The sequence below is a fragment of the Nematostella vectensis genome, chromosome 8 (assembly GCF_932526225.1).
Source record: "Nematostella vectensis chromosome 8, jaNemVect1.1, whole genome shotgun sequence".
Taxonomy (NCBI): Eukaryota; Metazoa; Cnidaria; class Anthozoa; order Actiniaria; family Edwardsiidae; genus Nematostella; species Nematostella vectensis.
In genome coordinates, this window is record NC_064041.1 from 6085680 (window position 1) to 6106482 (window position 20803).

The 20803-nt window shown below is 43.3% G+C and overlaps 1 protein-coding gene across 1 annotated transcript; it reads left to right on the plus strand.

The window, feature by feature from the left end:
• Nucleotides 1-98: 98 nt before the first annotated feature.
• LOC116614613 (multivesicular body subunit 12B) lies at nucleotides 99-9586 on the plus strand. Its single transcript, XM_048731083.1, has 8 exons — nucleotides 99-382; nucleotides 2222-2311; nucleotides 2822-3051; nucleotides 3746-3883; nucleotides 4223-4347; nucleotides 7558-7619; nucleotides 8800-8850; nucleotides 9112-9586. The coding sequence occupies exons 1-8, from the start codon at nucleotides 305-307 to the stop codon at nucleotides 9154-9156; spliced, it is 819 nt and encodes a 272-aa protein (XP_048587040.1). The 5' UTR covers nucleotides 99-304; the 3' UTR covers nucleotides 9157-9586.
• The last annotated feature ends 11217 nt before the right edge of the window (nucleotides 9587-20803 follow it).

The following is a 20803-nucleotide window of genomic DNA, read 5'->3' on the forward strand; positions in this document are numbered from 1 at the left end:
TCTATAAACTGTTCCACATGAAATAAATAATTAGTGGGAGGTGCATTTGTAAATGGTCAGCGGATTTCGATGAAACGGAAGTTATTCGGGACAAAATGGCGGAACGTCTTCTATTATGACTTCATTCCTCTTCGTGTTTTTTGTTTTCCATAAGACTGTGGATTGCTGAAAACTTTATTTACGCCAATTAGAGGGGTTTTGATAGGAAATACACCAACACTTTGTGTATTGCTTGATATCTTCCGACGGAGCTGGCCTCCATTCTCTTGGTCGATTGAAAGGAAGTGTTGGGATTCGTTCGAAAATGCAATCTACTCCAGATCCTGTCACTGATGTGAAGGTTGTCTCACAGAAGGAAAAATGCCCGCCTGGATACTTCTGTGTAAGCTTAGATTTGGTGTAGATAGTATTATGACAAGTACGTCTATTCTTTGTTAAGTATAACATTTTTTGTTTGTTGTTCCTCACAAGATGATTCTCGACAGCTTTGCTGCAAAGCCTGAATTACTGCAAGGCAAATGTTATTATTAAGGCTGTTGATTGTGTGGTTTTATTTGATTGGCTAATAAATTACCCGGGACGTTTCAGTAACATCCTTCATAGCTATCACCCTAACTTAGACAGTAATCTTGTGAAATTGGTTGAAATACAGTAAATATGTGAAAAATCCCAAGAGAGCCAATGCGGGTGAATACAGAGAATGTATGAACATTCTAAAAAAATATTAGGCTTGTGATGAGGTCCAAAATAATTGTGACACTCTCCTAATGCGGGTGAGTTGACTGCTATGCTTTTATCTATCTACATTATTTATCCACAAAGGGGTTACCATCACTGTCTTTATAAGTTTGGAGAGTAATAGCCTGCTTGCAGGCGGTACTACTCAGTGTTATCATCGCTAAAAACCCTCTCCTTCGGTGATCGGGCGCCATCTGGTGTTTTAAACCATGTGGTTCCTGGTGGGGAGTGCAAAAACGGACGCAGGGCAGGGGGGAGAAGAGAAACAAATGCCTGCACTAATACCCGTGATTCACAAATCCGCCCCCAACTAATAATGACTTTTGGTAGTCTTGTCACATATTCTTCTCGAGATTCGAACTGTCAAATGTTTGATCAAAACCAAAGCAAGGTTCACAGGGAGTTTTGCACGAGCTTAGACATGGAGAATAATTGCCACATATTAGCGAACGAATGAAACCAAGAGTGCAGATGCTGTAAAACAAAATTATCTCCACTATGGCAAATGAAAAAAAAACATCTCTCTCTGCGGATTTAAATTAAGCTCTAAGCGGCAAGGATAAATAATCCGAATTCGAAGGAAAGTTCCATGCTTTAGTCTCCTATTGTCTCTCAGGCTGTCAGACAAAATTTGTAAGCTTTGCACCTGCAGTTACAAAAGACATATAAAAGTTTTATAAGCTACTGGAACCAACTTCAGCAAAATAATATAGATAAGCTCCTAAAGCTAGCACAATACTTGAAATTGATTCGAAGCAAACATTGGACTGGATTCTCCTCCTGCAAGAATCAAGAAACAGATGCTAACTACAACTTCTCTGGAGAGGCGCCCTAGCTCTAAAGCTAAGAAATCCACGGGAGTGATAATGTCTTTTGGTTTTGGAGGTGAAATGGCCATTGAGAGTCTAAATATATTGAGGATCTTCTTGACAAACTCTACCCAGGTGAAAGTAGCAATAGTTTTCCTGGACGGCAGAAACAAGAATCTGCGACCAGAATTGTTTATCTCTTGGCAGAAAAACATTAACGCAGAACTTAGAGAGTACTTTGGAGATTCTGCACTCTAAATCTCCAGCACTCAACTTAAGACATTTTCTAATTCGAAACTTGTTTGGGGAATGTGTGACCTTTCAAGAGTTATTGCTTCTCATCAAAGCATCCCATTGTTTTTTGACCAATCACAAACCTCGTCCGCTGGTGGACAGGATTCAAAGTTTGTCCTGAGAATCACAGGTATTAGTGCAGGCATTTTTTTCCCTCTACTCTCCTTTCCCCCCTGCCCTTTATCTGTTTTTGCAATCGTACCCCCAGGAACTACACAGCTTAAAATACAAGATTGCACCCAGTCATCGAAAGGAGAGGGTTTTCCGCAATAATAACACCGAGCACTGCCTGCAAGCAGGTTAGGAGAGTAATAAATGACTTTGTATGTTAAATCAAATATTGTACTATTATGTCTGTTTTGATTGTTTGATTTAAACAGTTGGAAAAGACAGTACTTGGACACGACGGTCAGCTTTATGATTCCACTTGGCGGTCCAAGGGAAAACGCTACATCTGCTATTCTAAGAAGGTATTTTTTTCATTACTTAAGGCTAAGTTCAAGCACCATATTATCCATGAGCCATATTCAATGCAAATGAATCATGGATATTGTTTCATCTTCAGTTGCATGCATTTGCATTAAATACAGCTCATGGATGATACAACGTTCTATTACTGTATTTTATTTATTTATGCAGAATTATATAGAGTTCCATTAGTCTGGAGAAATAAATGGTAAGCTTTGCAATGAATTATAGACACAGCAATTTTCAAAGGGGGTGACTGGAAGAGAGAACAGAGAGATAACTCTGAATGATGTGTTAAAATTTAGTGGATCTAATTAAATGAAATTAAATAAAATAATTGCTCTTATTAACAGACCATTATGAAAGATCAAAAGCAAAATTCTGCTAGGGTAATTCTGAAGAGACAGAAAACATTTTTTTTGTTAGATAATCAGATAATCTTGATATCCTGCCAAACATGTTGTGTATTTACAAAAATAGCCCAGCCCCCCTCAAATATTTTCTATTGACAGCCTGGCTCTCATGTGATTGTTGGTATGTCAATCATTCATGACGGGGATCCTGTTCCACAAGGATTTACTGCAGTAACCACCACTCATGACGACAATGAGAAAGCCTTCCGCAAGCATCAACTCTGCCTTCAACTCATGCCCAAGGATCAGGCTCAATCAGTAGTTATCGATCTGGCCCTGGTTAATAAGTCAAAGGCAGAGACCCCTCCGCCAGCCTACTACACAATAACGTGCGTAATCAGCAAAAAAAAAAAAAAAAAAAACAATTAAAAATGGGTAATATTTTAAAATATTTTTTTCAAGGGTAAGAAACTAAAAAGAATCTTAAAAGAAGCTTAAGAATATTGATAAATTTATGGTCACCCAATGGACACAATTTGTGTTATTTCAAATAGATACAAGCTAATTGATGATGAGCAGGAGCCTCAAATGTCTTTAATATGTCCAAATCTATCAATTATACTTCTTCGTCTTCATACAGTGCTAACGGAAAGTAATGCAAAAGAAATTGGCTGAAGTTGACCGTATTACCTTAAGCACATCCAAAAACACCTGAACTTCGGCAAATTTCGGCATCACAGAAATTCTTTTGTTTTACGTGCTACCGATATTCAGCAATTTTTGCCTAAGGGACGATTTTAGGGCAAATGTATTTTAGCCGAATTTCTCCGTATTTCACCTTTCCAAATTTAGGATGGGCAGAAAATCCTGAGAATGTACTAGATACTAAATGTTTGTTGGCAGAGCGACACAGGTTTTTATAAGCAGGGGAGGATACTGTACATCGAACGTACATTGCACTACCAGCAACTTACAACATCTCCTTGCATTTATGCTATACTATTCCCAACCAGCAACCTGCAATTATTGCCTTTCAAGACTTTTTATATCAGGCTTAATCTTTTTTTTTTTCTTTTATTACAGAAATGATGTCAATGACTTGAACCTCTGTTTCCGCATGGGTCCACTTCCTAGGTACCAGCCCCCACAACCCACAGGGTACCCAGGGCAGTTTTCATACTCCAGTGTACCACATCCTGTAGGACCAAATAGGCAGCAATGGTTAGTATTGCCCTAAGTACTCTATAATTTATTATGTATGCCTAATTGATAATATTACCTACAGTCTATATCAGCTCACTTATAGTCCCCCAAGAGGTGGGATTTCTAAGGAGGGGTTGGGGGCAGCTTTATCAAATATTTACAGTGCAAGACCTACTGTATTTTATTCAATATGCTATACATAATAATAATTATTCCAGGTTTTTTCTACTAATATTTGGGTGCAAATGTATTGATTGATTTTGAGGGGGCATGGGAAATGTTCCTATAAAACAAGCACCCCTTTCCCACAAATTCCTGCTATATTTCTCTTATTGAGTGAATTAAAAACTCTCTCAGGAGCAATCAAGAGCCCGTCCTTAATATGCCAGTGCCATGGCAACAACAGCAGCGCCCTGGTAATATGCCAGCCCATTACACACCACAACATGCAATGCCAGCTGCCAAACCCACGGCACAGACTGGTAGGTACAGTACATTATTACTCTTTAACAACCCAACATACTACAATACTAGGGGATTAAACCTACTGCACAGACTAGTAGGTACAGTACATTATTCCTCTAACAACCAAACATACTACAATACTAGGGGATTAAACCTACTGCACAGACTAGTAGGTACAGTACATTATTCCTCTAACAACCCAACATACTACAATACTAGGGGATTAAACCTACTGCACAGACTAGTAGGTACAGTACATTATTCCTCTAACAACCCAACATACTACAATACTAGGGGATTAAACCTACTGCACAGACTAGTAGGTACAGTACATTATTCCTCTAACAACCCAACATACTACAATACTAGGGGATTAAACCTACTGCACAGACTAGTAGGTACAGTACATTATTCCTCTAACAACCAAACATACTACAATACTAGGGGATTAAACCTACTGCACAGACTAGTAGGTACAGTACATTATTCCTCTAACAACCCAACATACTACAATACTAGGGGATCAAACCTACTGCACAGACTGGTAGGTACAGTACGTTATTCCTCCAACAACCCAACATACTACAATACTAGGGGATTAAACCTACTGCACAGACTAGTAGGTACAGTACATTATTCCTCTAACAACCCAACATACTACAATACTAGGGGATTAAACCTACTGCACAGACTAGTAGGTACAGTATGTTATTCCTCTAACAACCCAACATACTACAATACTAGGGGATTAAACCTACTGCACAGACTAGTAGGCACAGTACATTATTCCTCTAACAACCAAACATACTACAATACTAGGGGATTAAACCTACTGCACAGACTAGTAGGTACAGTACATTATTCCTCTAACAACCCAACATACTACAATACTACGGGATTAAACCTACTGCACAGACTAGTAGGTACAGTACATTATTCCTCTAACAACCCAACATACTACAATACTAGGGAATTAAACCTACTGCACAGACTGGTAGGTACAGTACATTATTCCTCTAACAACCCAACATACTACAATACTAGGGGATTAAACCTACTGCACAGACTAGTAGGTACAGTACATTATTCCTCAACCCAACATACTACAATACTAGGGGATTAAACCTACTGCACAGACTGGTAGGTACAGTACATTATTCCTCTAACAACCCAACATACTACAATACTAGGGGATTAAACCTACTGCACAGACTGGTAGGTACAGTACATTATTCCTCTAACAACCAAACATACTACAATACTAGGGGATTAAACCTACTGCACAGACTAGTAGGTACAGTACATTATTCCTCTAACAACCCAACATACTACAATACTAGGGAATTAAACCTACTGCACAGACTGGTAGGTACAGTACATTATTCCTCTAACAACCAAACATACTACAATACTAGGGGATTAAACCTACTGCACAGACTAGTAGGTACAGTACATTATTCCTCTAGCAACCCAACATGCTACAATACTAGGGAATTAAACCTACTGCACAGACTGGTAGGTACAGTACACTATTCCTCTAACAACCCAACATACTACAATACTAGGGGATTAAACCTACTGCACAGACTAGTAGGTACAGTACATGATTCCTCTAACAACCCAACATACTACAATACTAGGGGATTAAACCTACTGCACAGACTAGTAGGTACAGTACATTATTCCTCTAACACCTCAACATACTACAATACTAGGGGATTAAACCTACTGCACAGACTAGTCGGTACAGTATTATTCCTCTAACAACCCAACATACTACAATACTAGGGGATTAAACCTACTGCACAGACTGGTAGGTACAGTACATTATTCCTCTAACAACCCAACATACTACAATACTAGGGGATTAGACCTACTGCACAGACTAGTAGGTACAGTACATTATTCCTCTAACAACCCAACATACTACAATAATAGGGGATTAAACCTACTGCACAGACTGGTAGGTACAGTACATTGTTCCTCTAACAACCCAACATACTACAATACTAGGGGATTAAACCTACTGCACAGACTGGTAGGTACAGTACATTATTCCTCTAACAACCCAACATGCTACAATACTAGGGAATTAAACCTACTGCACAGACTGGTAGGTACAGTACATTATTCCTCTAACAACCCAACATACTACAATACTAGGGGATTAAACCTACTGCACAGACTAGTAGGTACAGTACATTATTCCTCTAACAACCCAACATACTACAATACTAGGGGATTAAACCTACTGCACAGACTGGTAGGTACAGTACAGTATTCCTCTAACAACCCAACATACTACAATACTAGGGGATTAAACCTACTGCACAGACTGGTAGGTACAGTACATTATTCCTCTAACAACCCAACATACTACAATACTAGGGGATTAAACCTACTGCACAGACTGGTAGGTACAGTACAGTATTCCTCTAACAACCCAACATACTACAATACTAGGGGATTAAACCTACTGCACAGACTGGTAGGTACAGTACATTGTTCCTCTAACAACCCAACATACTACAATACTAGGGGATTAAACCTACTGCACAGACTGGTAGGTACAGTACATTATTCCTCTAACAACCCAACATACTACAATACTAGGGGATTAAACCTACTGCACAGACTGGTAGGTACAGTACATTATTCCTCTAACAACCAAACATACTACAATACTAGGGGATTAAACCTACTGCACAGACTAGTAGGTACAGTACATTTCTCCTCTAACAACCCAACATACTACAATACTAGGGGATTAAACCTACTGCACAGACTGGTAGGTACAGTACAGTATTCCTCTAACAACCCAACATACTACAATACTTAGGGGATTAAACCTACTGAACAAACTGGTAGGTACTCCTAACGACCACCACATCATACAATACTAGCTTGATAAACCTATTGCACAAACTGTCACACCTTTAGCTACAAACTACTCTTAATAAATACACCTGCCATCTCCCACTTCCACTGTGTTTGTATCACAAATATGAGAGTGAGAGTTTATGAACATAGAATTAGATAAGTACAACTAAATCTACCCTCATTTTTATTTTTATTATTGTTGTCCTTTTTTTCCATCATCTAAGATGGTGGCATTACTTCTTAATTCTTTTTTTTTTCAGCAAAAAAAGCCCAGTTTACTATATGTCTTCAAGTTAGAATATCTTCTATCATATTGAAAATAGCCTATTAATTACTCTCTTTTACAGGTATTGAAGGAGTTCCTTTTCAAATCAACTCCAAGTTTGACTTGTTGTGGAAAAAGGCAGCTGTAAGTACTGTAATTATGTTAGTCTTTTCAGACTAAAATGTTGTGTCAACCAGTTGGTAATTTGACAACCAGTGGAAATTTTTCACATTCCTGTGGTTATCTGTCATTCTAAACGGGATTATTTATATTATATTATATTATATTATATTATATTATATTATATTATATTATATTATATTATATTATATTATATTATATTATATTATATTATATTATATTATATTATATTATATTATATTATATTATATTATATTATTATATTATATTATATTATATTATATTATATTATATTATATTATATTATATTATATTATATTATATTATATTATATTATATTATATTATATTATATTATATTATATTATATTATATTATATTATATTATATTATATTATATTATATTATATTATATTATATTATATTATATTATATTATATTATATTATATTATATTATATTATATTATATTATATTATATTATATTTATGATATTAGACTCAGGGGCCTGGATATTTAAGGGGGGGATGGGGGGTTTCAAAAGAACAAAGAACACCTCCACATATACATTTTTCAAAGGTATTCAGTTAGGAAACCGAGTCGTTTGGAACCCGTCCACTGCGCAACCGACCCACCGGTTGCCTTTTCTTCAAATACCCTTCACAGCAGTCATTTTTCTCTAATTGTTGACAGGGCCCAAAGCCCACTCTCCAACCAACCCAAGTTCACAGTTCGCCACATGCTTAATAAAATAAAATTAAAGAGGTGAAGGGGTAGCGATGGGTAAATCCGAGCCTTGCCGAGGCACGAGACCGCTCTTTTTTTCCGAGCTTTTTTTGGATAACTAGTTCGGGTTATGTCATAAACATCAGTTGAAAAAAGATTAAGTAGAGTTACAATTCAATCTTGCTACAGTGGCTATAGTTCCTGTTTATAGCGGAAAGGCTAAGGACTCGAGACTCGAAAAAGAAGGGGAAACTGTAGCATGGTAACAAAAAAACAGGTTGCGTTTAACAAAACCGAAACTCCGAGACAGGGGTAGAACAAAAAGGGGGCCCCGAGGCCCCTAAAATTTTGAAAAAAAAAAAAACAGACTTCAAGACTTGCGTATAAAAACGTCAAAATTTCGAGGTACCCATCGCTACCCCTAGGTGATAAGGTGCGGTTTATTTTTATTTTTTTTAGAACACTCCTACAGGAGTACCAACAATGTCCTCGGCGGATATCCAATCAAAGGTGAGTCTAATTTATTAGCATAAGCAAGGATGGATCCTGGATTGCTCGAGTGGGGGGAGAGGAGGGGGATCCATGCTGATGGGAGAGTACCACTGCAAATATATTGAACATATTATGGTGTAAGGTAAATTTGCTGATGATCTTCCATACGTCTCGTATACAATCTCAGCTCTTTTGGGACCGCCCTTCCTGGTTGCTCTACTGATGAGGGATAAAGTTCCATAAAATATTAACGATAAACATTGTTTTTTTCTTTAACAGTTCAGCTACGATTTCAGCACTGAAAGAGCTGTCCTTCCGAGCTGACTACACCCTGATTGTCTTAGATTGCGCATAGAAGCAATGGGAAAAAAACTGTTAAAAAAACTTTTTTTTTTAATTTTGCTCGACTAAACCTGGAACAACGTTTAAAAGTCTTGTCGGACAAATTTTATTTTAGAAAAAGAAACAATGTCCTAAAAAATGGGAATTGTTCTTAGTTCCTATTAAGTAGAAGCTAATCTAAAGTGAAGGTTTTTTCTCATACAACGTCGATACCCTCTTGTTTTTTGAAGCAACTAGATTGAAACTATAGTGTAACCCAAATAACTTGAACTCAGAAAACTCAAGCCCTTCACTAACTCGAACGTTTATTGTCATCCTTGAAGGTTCAAATCCATGGGTTTCCACCGTGTATTCTTGTTTTGTTATCTGTTTATGATAATTTGTCGTTAATTAAAGCAATTGTTTATTATTATCGTTGCCTTTTCTCTCTTTGGTAGAAACATAAAGACATAAATATATTCTTATTCACTGATATATGATATCTTCAAGAACGTACCATAAGTACGTAGCAAAAATGGTACCAGTGCGAGCACATCCGAAAATTCCATTAAAACGGAAAAGACGTCTTGTATGGCCAAGGGCACAAAACGGATCTGTTCCGCAAAATATCTGTTCCGCAGCCAGTTTTTTTTTTTTTTTGGCTGACTGGGAAGATGTTAGACCCTACGGCTGCTAAAATCGTCCCGAATGGTTGTGCTGGGAATTTTTTGGGGGGGCGCTTGAGCGGATGCTTGGGAAAATACCGTCTCGATCGGTTTTATATACGGGCAATGTCTTTGTTCTCTTTTGTTCTGGCTTGACCATTACACTTTAACAATTACATTTTGTTTCGCGGGATTTTGATAACTACTCTGTATGTCAAAAACGATTGTCCAGTCCAGTCATCGGAAGTTCTTATTTATCCATGAGGAAACGACTACATCATAATCATATAATTAATTTACACCTCTGTGGCATATTTCGTCATACAACTATTTCACAAAAGGTTGTTAGTGCAAATGGTAAATGGCTTATTGGTACTAACTATCGTAAAATTAAAGGTCCAGTAATGTCAGAGCCGAGCATTGGTAACATTTAATGGATAATTACTTTGATTTATCCAATATTCTTCGAGACGCATGGTTACTTTCGGTCGTAGAACTACCATTTGTCATTTTCACTGACAACCTTTATTGAAAAAGGTGTATGTTCTGATGCCGAAAAAAACGGTTTTAAAAGTTGCTGGGAAAAATTGTCTGTTCCTTTTTCCCAGGAGGGTCCATTCCTTTTTTTCTTTTTTTCCCAGCCAGCAGTGGTTAGGCATTATAGCACATGAATAATTGCCCGTATAAACGGTGGGGGCGATATTTTTTTCTACGAAACCGCTCCAGCGCCCGAATAAATATTCCCGGCACAACTAGTTCGACTCCACAAAATTTGCCAGCAGAACCATTTTGGACGATTTTTTATCGCAGCAGCCGAGAGGTCTTACCTCTTTTCAGTCAGCCAAAAAACGGGCTGCGGAAAAATGGGTTAGCCTTCTCTACTCGGAAAAGGCAATCGTGAATTATTGCCGCGTTTGTGGGGAAACAGTCTCAGATAATAGAAAAGGCACAAGCTATTCGGATCGCATTTGCTTGAAGAACAACTCTCCTCGATTACTGGAAGAAATGTATCACAACAAGATGGTTTTACGGACTTTATTTGCACATTTTGCAAGCCAAGGATCTACGACATTCCCTCTGTAAGCTTAAACTTCGGTCAAGTAATAGCGGGGCCAGCGCGGCCGCAGGCCGCGCGCGGAGCTCCATAGGTATAGAAATATGGTATAGCTATGCGACTTGGTTTTGTGGTCATCGCGCGGTTACCCTGTGGTGTCACAATCCATCCATCCAGTCAATCGTGCAACTCCCAGACCCCACTCGATCTTACTCTGTTGTATGTTTTTTACCGCCTCGCTTTGTGCTGCAAAGTTCGTATGTTCACAGAAGAAAGGCAGCTTGAAAATAGTAATTAATGATAAAATAAGCGGATTCAAATGGGCTGAAGTTTTTGAGGAAACGTTTTGTCTGAAGTACGAGCCGATGTAAAATCCCGCCCGTGGCAGCAGCAGCAGCTAAAAAGAGGACGAAGAGGATTCTATATTTATTCACGTCTATATCTATGCAAGGAGATCCTGAGAGGAAAAGGCCTTGGATTGATGTCTTTTTTCAGCTGTAAAAACCATTCACTTGTGTTGACGAATTCCTTGCTAGCAGAAAGATCACGGTTTACAACAAAAAGCAAACACATTCACTAGGCGACAAACATAAAGCGACAAAAAAAACACTGCCAAGGTGAGTTTTTGACGATGATTTGTATTGGAAATATGACATTTTTTTTCATTTTTTTTTTCACCGCTGAAATGATGTCGGGAATTAGCCGTTCGAATAAGAAGTTGTTCACGCTAGACGCCATATTTGATCTCTAGCCAACACAGAGCTACCCTGGTCTCAGAGCCTCGTGCGTCTCTCTATTTAGTGGCCACTGAGGTTAAGGTTGAGGTTCTCAACCTCGCTGGCCACTGAATAGAGAGACGCTCGAGCCCTGGGACCAGGGTAACACAGAGCAGTTATGTAAATTTTTGGTGCATTGTTCGGGAAGCGCGCCTGTGATTGTTTCGGGGGGGGCGGGGGGTCAGATTTTCATCAGAAAACTCACTCCCTCCGCTCCCCCTCCCCCCCCCCCAAGAAAAATCCTCGGTACGGGCCTGGGTAACCATTCAGTTGACTATATTGATGACATTTTGCTTAGCAACATTGTCTGTGCACATATCTGACACTTTATCATTACTTCGATCCTTGGGGTTCACAAATTCATGATTCTAAATCAATGTCTGACTTCTAGTCAAAAGCTCCTTGGGTTTACTTTGGACCCTAAGGCAATGACTGTGTTTATGGTCCAAGAAAGGGCAAAACAAATACGTTCTTATTATGTTCTTAATTTTTTGTCAAAGTCGCTTTATCAACAGTAGGATTCATAGTACCGGTGTGACTGAATACATAGCCATTTTGCTATAGAGATATCCTACTTATTTTAAAGCCCCATAATTTTTTTTTCATTTTCAATGGAGTAACCCACCAACATATAAGAACCTTTTGAATTTTTATTAGGTTTATTAGGTTCTTATTTTGGGGTATTAAAATCCAAAATTTCTGCCTTTAGGTTATTACTAGGTTCTTACACGCGGATTTTTACTGTACCTCGCATTATGACTGGGATGTTTAACAGAAAACTAGGAAAAACTTGGGACCCACAAACAGTGCTAGCATACCTAAATAACTTTCCTCCATTGGAAGAATTAACTTTGAAGCAGCTAACTCTTAAGTTAGTTACGCTCATTGCCCTTGTATCTGCAATACAGACGTTGCAAAACCTGTCCCTAGAGGATATGCAGATTTCCACAGATTCTCCATTACACATCTGTCAAACACGCTATAGCCGAACAAGTCAAACACGCAAAACCCGGTTTCCTAGGTCTCTGACCCTCGGGCGTCCTCGCAGAAGCCTGCTCTACGCCGTGCCCGCGACCCCCGTGGAGAGCATGGCCTCAGAGCTCACCCCACTACTCACGCAGCTAGAGATACACGTGGCTGAGGAAAAATCGTTCACGACTAGAGTCCGAGACATATTCAAACAGACAGTAGTCACGCACAAGTCCACCAAGGAGTCTCGCCGGTGGCTATCGGAGCCTTTCTATGGGTGCTGGCCACAGCAACTCAACTTTGCGGTCTGGTGCGCAACCGCCGGATGCGGGGTGTCCCTAACCGACCCTGCTTTCGCCACGCTCCCCTCTGTCATCAGGGGATTTCTAAAGTTTCACGTCTACTTTACCACGCGGAGGATACTTTACGAGCTCGGCGCCCCCCTGCCTGGCGACAGCCCGTTCACGCAAAAGGATAACCCCTACAAGAAAGCCGCTTTCGAGCGTCTATGCATAGAGTTCGGTCTGCCGCGTAAGCCGGACTTCCGATGGTAAGGCGGGCGGAACCACGGGCTAGGCGATGTGTTTGTGTTCTACCCGGGGGAGGAGTATCGCAACGTGCACGTGATCCGTGGCTACGACACGGCGGCGGACGAGTACCCGAGCCACCTCAATCTGTTTAGCGACGAAGGTGGGACGTACAATAGTGGGAAGCATGTGGGTTTCATACGCAACAACGACCACGGGGGCGTGCAATATAGCTGGTTTGCGCCTCCCAAAGGTGAGGGGCTGACAAAAGCAGGGCTAGGAAGACTCGATCGCTCGGTCGAGGCGTTCGTCTACGCAGTGCTTGGTGCGCAGGTGAACGTCCGTTCCTCCATCGCGGGGGCGGAGTTCACGAAGCTGCTTGAAGACGCGATCATAGAAAACGACATCGCTCAAAGCGTGCAAAGGTACCAGTTGGCCGTGCAGGAGGCCAAGGTGAGACTGAGTCTTGCGGTCGCACCAGGAGTGTGGCTGATGCCGAGCGATCTGGTGATAAACACGCAAAGCGTCGTGGGCTACAACAATAAACTGCAGAAAGCCACAGACTCCATGACGCTCGGCGCAAACGCGATTAACACCAAGACAAAGCCAGTCGGTGCTCATAACATGGCCGGTGGGCATCCTAGGGTGCAACACGTGACTGATCCGAGGATCGACCGCGAGGTGCGAAGCAAGGCTTTCGCACCTGCGAAAGCGCACGCAGAGGGCGCGGCGCCTGCCCCCTCTCCACGTATGCGCAGCATGACTGCGCGAAGCGCTCCCGGACCGGGCGAAAAGAGTGACCACACCGCCCTCAAGGCGGGGTTGTCGGCACTCGCGGTGGCCGCGGCGTATTACTGGTTCCGATGATTGCTTTCAATTCGACGAACCAAGAACGCGGCTACGGCTAGAATGAGCAGCCACGCATTTTCGCCAAGGAATTTCACCGCTTCTCCTGCAGCCTTTTAAAAACACGAAGTTCGCGATGCTGCCTACTAGTCCAGGGAGAAGCTCGCCTAGCTTTTTCCCGACAGCCTTAAGCCCGTTACCGACCCCTCTGGCCACGGAGGAGAGCGTCTTGCCGAGCGACGTCACAATGGCCGCGATCGTCGTCGCTACGGCCAACCCGATAGCGGTGACGGTAAAGCCGTACTTTTTGAAGATGGCTTTGATGCGCTCTCTGAGCGGCTTCCGGTTCTCGAGCTCTCGGTTTTCGTGTTCTAGTTCGTCGATCTTGGATAGCCTTTCCTCGTTGCGCTCACGGGCCTCTTGGTGGCGACTCTCTGACGAGTTAGGGTCGTCGATGGTCTCCCTGTCTGTGGTTACCCCCTTTTGCAGCTCTTGGACTCGTTCTGTGTTCTCCTGGATGACCGCGTCTATCTCTGCCACAGACCCCATCGCCAGCTTGAAGCCTTTCAGCTTTGCAATGTCCTGGCGAACGCCCCCGTTCTCATTGAACAGCTGTCTTGGTTTAGTCCAACCTCCTTTGTCGAGGTTGCAAAGCTGTATTAGCGTCTTTCCCCTCTGGTCTGACTGGAACCGTATCAGATTCTCGTTAAGGTCTGGGTATTTCTCCCTGAGGGACTGGAGACCGAGTCTTGCCGCTGCACCCTCTGTGGTGAACGAGGTTTCAGCGGTCGTTTGCGTCCGGGCCCCCCGCGATGACGTACTCGTCATTGGGATCGACTCCCCATCGTCGGGATCAAACGGGATGAGGGGCGTCTCGTCGTCCCCGTCTTCGGCGGACGCACCCGGCAAGGTATCGTCAATGTCAACGTCAACATCATCCATGATGCGTGCGCATAGCTCATGCTACGCTATATTAGACATGTCTAACAGTCCGCACCATAGTCACGTGACTTCGTGCTTTATATATAAAATAGGAATGTCAGTCAGCGATAAACTTGACCCCCAACGAACACCCAGAACTCCTCTGGGGTTGAAAGCCGAGAGAACTGTTTACCGGGTCACTCTCTACCCGTCGACGGCTTCCCCCGGCGAGACGCCATGTAGCTATGTGGCGGTCCCAAAGCTATCGGAAGGAGTCACGCTCGTGCCTGGCTCCTTGAGGGTCGGTTTCGATCTCTCCATCTCAGGCCAAGCGAATAATACCGTCGTGAACAACGTCGGCCGAAATCTCGTGAGCCGCCTGAAAATCACGTTTGCAGGAGAAACGCTTCAGGACACCAACCGCTACGATGTCTTCAAGACGTATGAGGAGCTTTACCTGTCCAAGGTCGAGAGAGAGGACCGCCTGGAGCAGGGCATGAAGTCAAAAAACATGCGCAAGCTTCGCTCCAAGGCTCAACGTTCTTCTACGAGCAAGATAACCTCCACAAGTCCTTCGTGATAAGCAAAGGGACGGACAGCATAATCAACGAGAGTGTCAACCTGCCGCGAAGGTCTATAAGTGGTCTGTTGCTCCTCTTTGTGGAGCCATACACGGCAGGGGCTCGCGACTCTGAGAAGTTCGTGTACCCCGAAATCAAGAGCGTTCGCATTACAATCGACGGCATGCCAAACAAGGTCCTCAGCCAGGGACTACGCCCCACAGATTTCAGGAGGGAGGCGAAAAGGCGGTTCGTCAGTGGCAGCGGAGCGCCTAGTGTCAGCCGCGAGTCGTTCTATGGCGATAACAAGTTTGTTCTGTGGAGCGACCTTCGAACGACGGACGACAGTGCTATTCATGGGGGTGGTCTCCGATTGGTCAACACCCGCGACGGTGTGCATCTCGAGATAAAACGCACGGAAAGCGGCACGGGTACCGTAAACTGTCACGTGTTTGTGGTGGCCGACTCCCAAATGAACCTTATGAACGGACAGCTAGATTCTATACAATACTGAGCACTTGCCGTCCCGGCGGCGGCAGCGCGGTATGGACCCGAAAAACATCCCACTTAACGCTCTCATCGTGGGCCCGACGTCATGTGGGAAGACCCGATTCATAGTGGACCGGCTGCGCGGCCCTTTCCGGGGTAAGTTTGACTACATCGTACTCGTGTGCCCTACCTTCGTCTACAACAAAACATACGAAGGCTTCGGCGAGGGCGACGATCGTCTGTTTGTCGTCACACCTGAGGCGGGTCAGATCGACACACTGCTCAGGTTTGTCTCCGCTGTCTTCGAAGGCACTAATACGCTAATCATACTCGACGACTGTGAGGCCTTGAAAATAGTAAAGAGGCGCTCTGACCAGCTCGTCAACTTGGCGTTCAGCGCGCGCCACGTGGGTATTAGCGTGTGGGTGATCACGCAGCAGCTCACCAGCATTACGAAGCCGTTCTGTGAGAACATCGCGGCCTTGGTGGTCTTCTATACCCCGAGCAAGGTGGACATGAAAGCTATCCTGCATGACTACGGCGCGGAGCTCTCAGAAGAGAGGATGAAAGAGTACATGAAGGCCCTCAAGACGAAAAAGTTCTCGAAGTTAGAGTTTTACTTGCGTCACCCTTTTACCATCGCCCTAGTTGAACGGTGAGCGCAGTAAACCACCGCCCACGTATGCCCTGGGGCTTAACACATTGATCACACCGCCCTCAAGGCGGAACACGCGTGTACCATGATGAGCGACGAATACTTTGAGAGTCTTCTTGAGGGGGGCGCCGCCGGCCTTCCGGCCGACTACACTGCTCGACGCAGCCGGCTACCGGAGGTAAGCAAACCGAGATAGCAGACGCGAGGGAGAAACTCGCGATTTTCGTAGCCTGGGGAAGTAGAGAGAGATGGTAGGCAAGGCCCTGACCCACGACGACGTCAAACGCATGAGCGCCGAGGAGGTGAGGAAGTACGAGAAGCGATTCGAGACCGCTCTAGCCAGCCGGACTACAGACGCCCTGGCAGACAGCTGCCGATAGACAGTGTGGTCGATCTTCACAATGACCTCGTGTCCGACTACATCATCAACAACGAGCTCCGCACATTGTGCGGAAGCCTGTCTCTACGCTGCGGTCGTTTGATGGCTTTAGCCGTCGGGGCGTTACACGTAGCACGTCATGTGAACACCAACGGCGCTGACACGCGGTGTCAACACGAGGTAGCAGTCGCGGACTCACCAGTGTGCACGCACACTGGCGAGTCTGCCATCCCAGAGTAGACTTTCATTTGAAAGCTTGCCACTTCCTCAGCAACCAAATATTGCATCACAAATGGAGGAACCTCAAGGAAGTACTAGAGCTCAGCGACCCTACGGGTCAGCGGAACCTGACAAACAAGCTGCTGATGATGAGCATCATCAATAAACTGCTCATGAACCTGCAAGTACGCCTTCGGCGTCAGTAGAGAGAATCACGAGCCCCGAACCACCCGCGACCTGACCTAAACACCCTGGACGAGTCGAAGCTGGAAGGCGCTTGGCAAAGTGGAACCGACTTAACAGAGCCAAGAAAAAAACTGTGCAACACGTTGAGTCGCCGGTCTCTAGCGAGTCGCAGGGACGCGAGGGCTATCATGCCGAAGATGCCTTCGGCACGCCTTTGGCACACACACCAGTCCCGGAAAGCAACTCCGCTTGGTCGGCTAGCTCGGTTATCGTGGTCGCTGGTCTTTTAGTGTCATTGATCGGCCTCTACACACGTAGGCGAGAGCTAGCTGCCGCAAGGCCGCCGCTGGCGGCCGCACAGCAACCACCACTTGCCGTTCCGGCGAGCCGACCCGGACGATGCAAATCTCGACTGTTAGCCATGGAGTAAGCAGACATTTAAACACGAGAGCCCCACCCATATCCGCACGTCCGTGCATCACAATGTTGACGACGCAGCAAAGCAAGATTACAAAGACCATCACCGACGCCGCAGTCATAACCGGCCTCGTCGCCGGTATCGGCTGGGTTGGGCGCAAGGTTTTGCGCGAAGACTTCACCAAAGACCCCTCCGCGAACGGCATGAACTACGCAAAAATGACTGCCGCCGTTGCAGGTGCTGTCGCTTCGAAGGGTTACCTTGAGGACCAGAAGATCCTGCCCATGTAGAAGTGTACTGTGATACACTACTACATGTGTAGGCCACGTATTAGACTCGTGTTCACGTACACAGTGTGCGCACGTGAAACGTACACACACACACACACACACACACACGCTCACGCGCACGCACACACGACGTAGATTTACAATTGCTAATTGTTTATCTAAGCGAGGTGGTCCCGACGTTGATTTACAATTGCTAATTGTTTATCTACGCGAAGTGGTCCCGACGTAGATTTACAATTGCTAATTGTTTATCTACGCGAAACGCGTGTCTATGAAAAACAAAAGTCCCTCCCCCTATTGCTTAGTGTCCGATAAAATAGGGGGTAAAATAGAACGATACTGAGAAATGTGTAGATAGCACTCGGATTTGTTTGCAAGCAAGAAATCTGATTCATTGTAACTAAAATAATAAACGCATGTTATTTTGTTTTTGTGTTGGTTGGGCTGGCTGTGTCATCCGTTGTCATCCGTTACATCTGAACTATACATTGGAGCTATTTTCAATAATAAACAGTAAAATTTAACCTAGAACCCAACTGCACTCTATTCTCAAACAGATCAGTCACCTAATTACCATGTTTTATTGTCTGAAGAGGTATTTCTAGCGTCTGAAGAGTTATTTCTAGCTATTTTGCGAACCTTAAAATACTGTACGTTTATATGGCGTTAGATCCCCGCCAAAATTCATGTGTCGTATTTTAACCTACACTTCGCAATTTCAACGTTAACTTTTAAATTATAAACTCAACTTTTCGTATTTACAACTCAACTTTTGAATTTCGAAGTCGATGTTTCGTATCTGCGTGCTTTGGTTTTCAAGTTTCACGTTTGGATTTATCTATACCGCGTGCCGATTACAACTCCGAATCGTATTTCAAACTCAACTTTCGTATTTTCAATGGCTAGGCGCGTCACGCAACGCGACATCGTGGATTATCAGTAACTCCAAACCGTATTTCAAGCTACTTATGCATTTTCAATGGAGGCGCGTCACGCAACTCGACACCGCGGATTATAAATAACTCCGAATCGTATTTTAAACTACTTTCGCATTTTTAATGGGGGCTCTACGGTTGACTGATTCTGGGGACACAGGGATCCCGAGGGATCCCGTCATCGAAGCGAGGCTAGGCTATTCTATCACCGCTGGCCAAACGTCCGATTTTCCAAAATCCATTTACTCATAATTTATGTCCGGGACTTTCTCGATCATCTTTATTTATGCTGTCGAGCCGCACCTAACTCATATTTAATTAATTCACATCACTAGGCTTTTTCATCCAATAAGATTGCTCCTTGTTTCAATAGAGTGCAAGATCGGAGTTCGCATCTTTCTGCTACAATCGGAGCTTTTATCTTTCTAATTCTTTTAGTTACTTCAGCCGGTCAGTTTTATTAATACCTTACACTTCCCTGTTAATACAGTACCAATAATCTAATAGTTAAGGTATCTATTCTTTCATAGACGATTGTTATAAAGCCCGGCGCACACGGTGAGCAAAACTTCATTCGTGCAATGTGCTCACTGCCTCGCGAGGCCAAAAACTCACCTTCTGCGGACGTCGATCGTACGAAATCACGTCTCGCTAGCAACTGAGGCAAAATTCTCACCTGCTTAAACTGTGAGTTTTTGGCCTCGCGAGGCAGTGAGCAAATTGCACGAATGATGTTTTGCTCACCGTGTGCGCCGGGCTTAAGTGATGGAGATTAAGTCCGTAGGACAGAGACATGATCGGGCACTATTACTCGCGCATATAGTGGCCCTCATGGGCTTCCGTAACTGGTTGAGTGCTCGCTCGAGCTTTATTCAGTGTTCTACAGATGCAGGTACCTCTAGCTCGCCGTCGGGACTACGGCCCCAATGATAACTCTACATCGGAAGCCTCTCCTCCAAACGATAAATCACGAGGCGGCTCATCGCTTTAATGCTAATAATATCTAACTTTTTTGACAATCATTTACAGCATTCCATAATATCGTGTACGTGATTATCTTTATTAAAAACATAGCAGTGGCGTAGTGTTTCCTCAGCTAAAACTGTATAAAATAAGTAAAGGTGCGGTGTTATAAGCACAAAGCGCGATATTCTAAGCCATACACGCAAATAGTGCGATGTTAATAAAAGCGATATTCTAAGTCATACACGCGAAAAAGCGATGTTATAAGCGAAAAAGTGCCATATTATGAGATATAATGTGCGATGTTTTGAAGCAAATTGTCTCATGTCGTGACGCCAAGAGTCAGATGTTGTTGACTATTTGCATAATGTGCCATGACGCAAGCCTAAACATCCAATGGTGTGTAACAAATAGTCACATGTCGTTGTGCAAAAAGTCCAATGTCGTAACGCAAAAAGTGCAATCTCGTGAAGCACAAAGTACGTTTGCAAAAAGTGAGTTTTTTCTACATAGACCAGCATGCTTTGCGAATAGACTAGAAACGTAATTGCGAAATCCTGAGCTTAATTTGAGATATATAAGTAAATATAAATATGAAATCAAGATTATAAGCCATAAAGCTCAGTGAAATATAGCATTGTTGATAAGACAAAGTTAAAAGTTCAGCATTGCGACCCATTGTGAGTCGTTGCCTAAGATATTATGGAATGCTGTAAATGATTGTCAAAAAAGTTAGATATTATTAGCATTAATGCGATGAGCCGCCTAAGTTATAAACAAAGTCAAATGCCGTGATTT

Coding starts and splice junctions, on each gene's coding strand:
- LOC116614613 (XM_048731083.1), top strand. CDS start 305: ATGCAATCTACTCCAGATCCTGTCACTGATGTGAAGGTTGTCTCACAG. Junction 4,348..7,557: donor CAAACCCACGGCACAGACTG/GTAGGTACAGTA, acceptor TCTCTTTTACAG/GTATTGAAGGAGTTCCTTTT. Junction 7,620..8,799: donor TGTTGTGGAAAAAGGCAGCT/GTAAGTACTGTA, acceptor TATTTTTTTTAG/AACACTCCTACAGGAGTACC.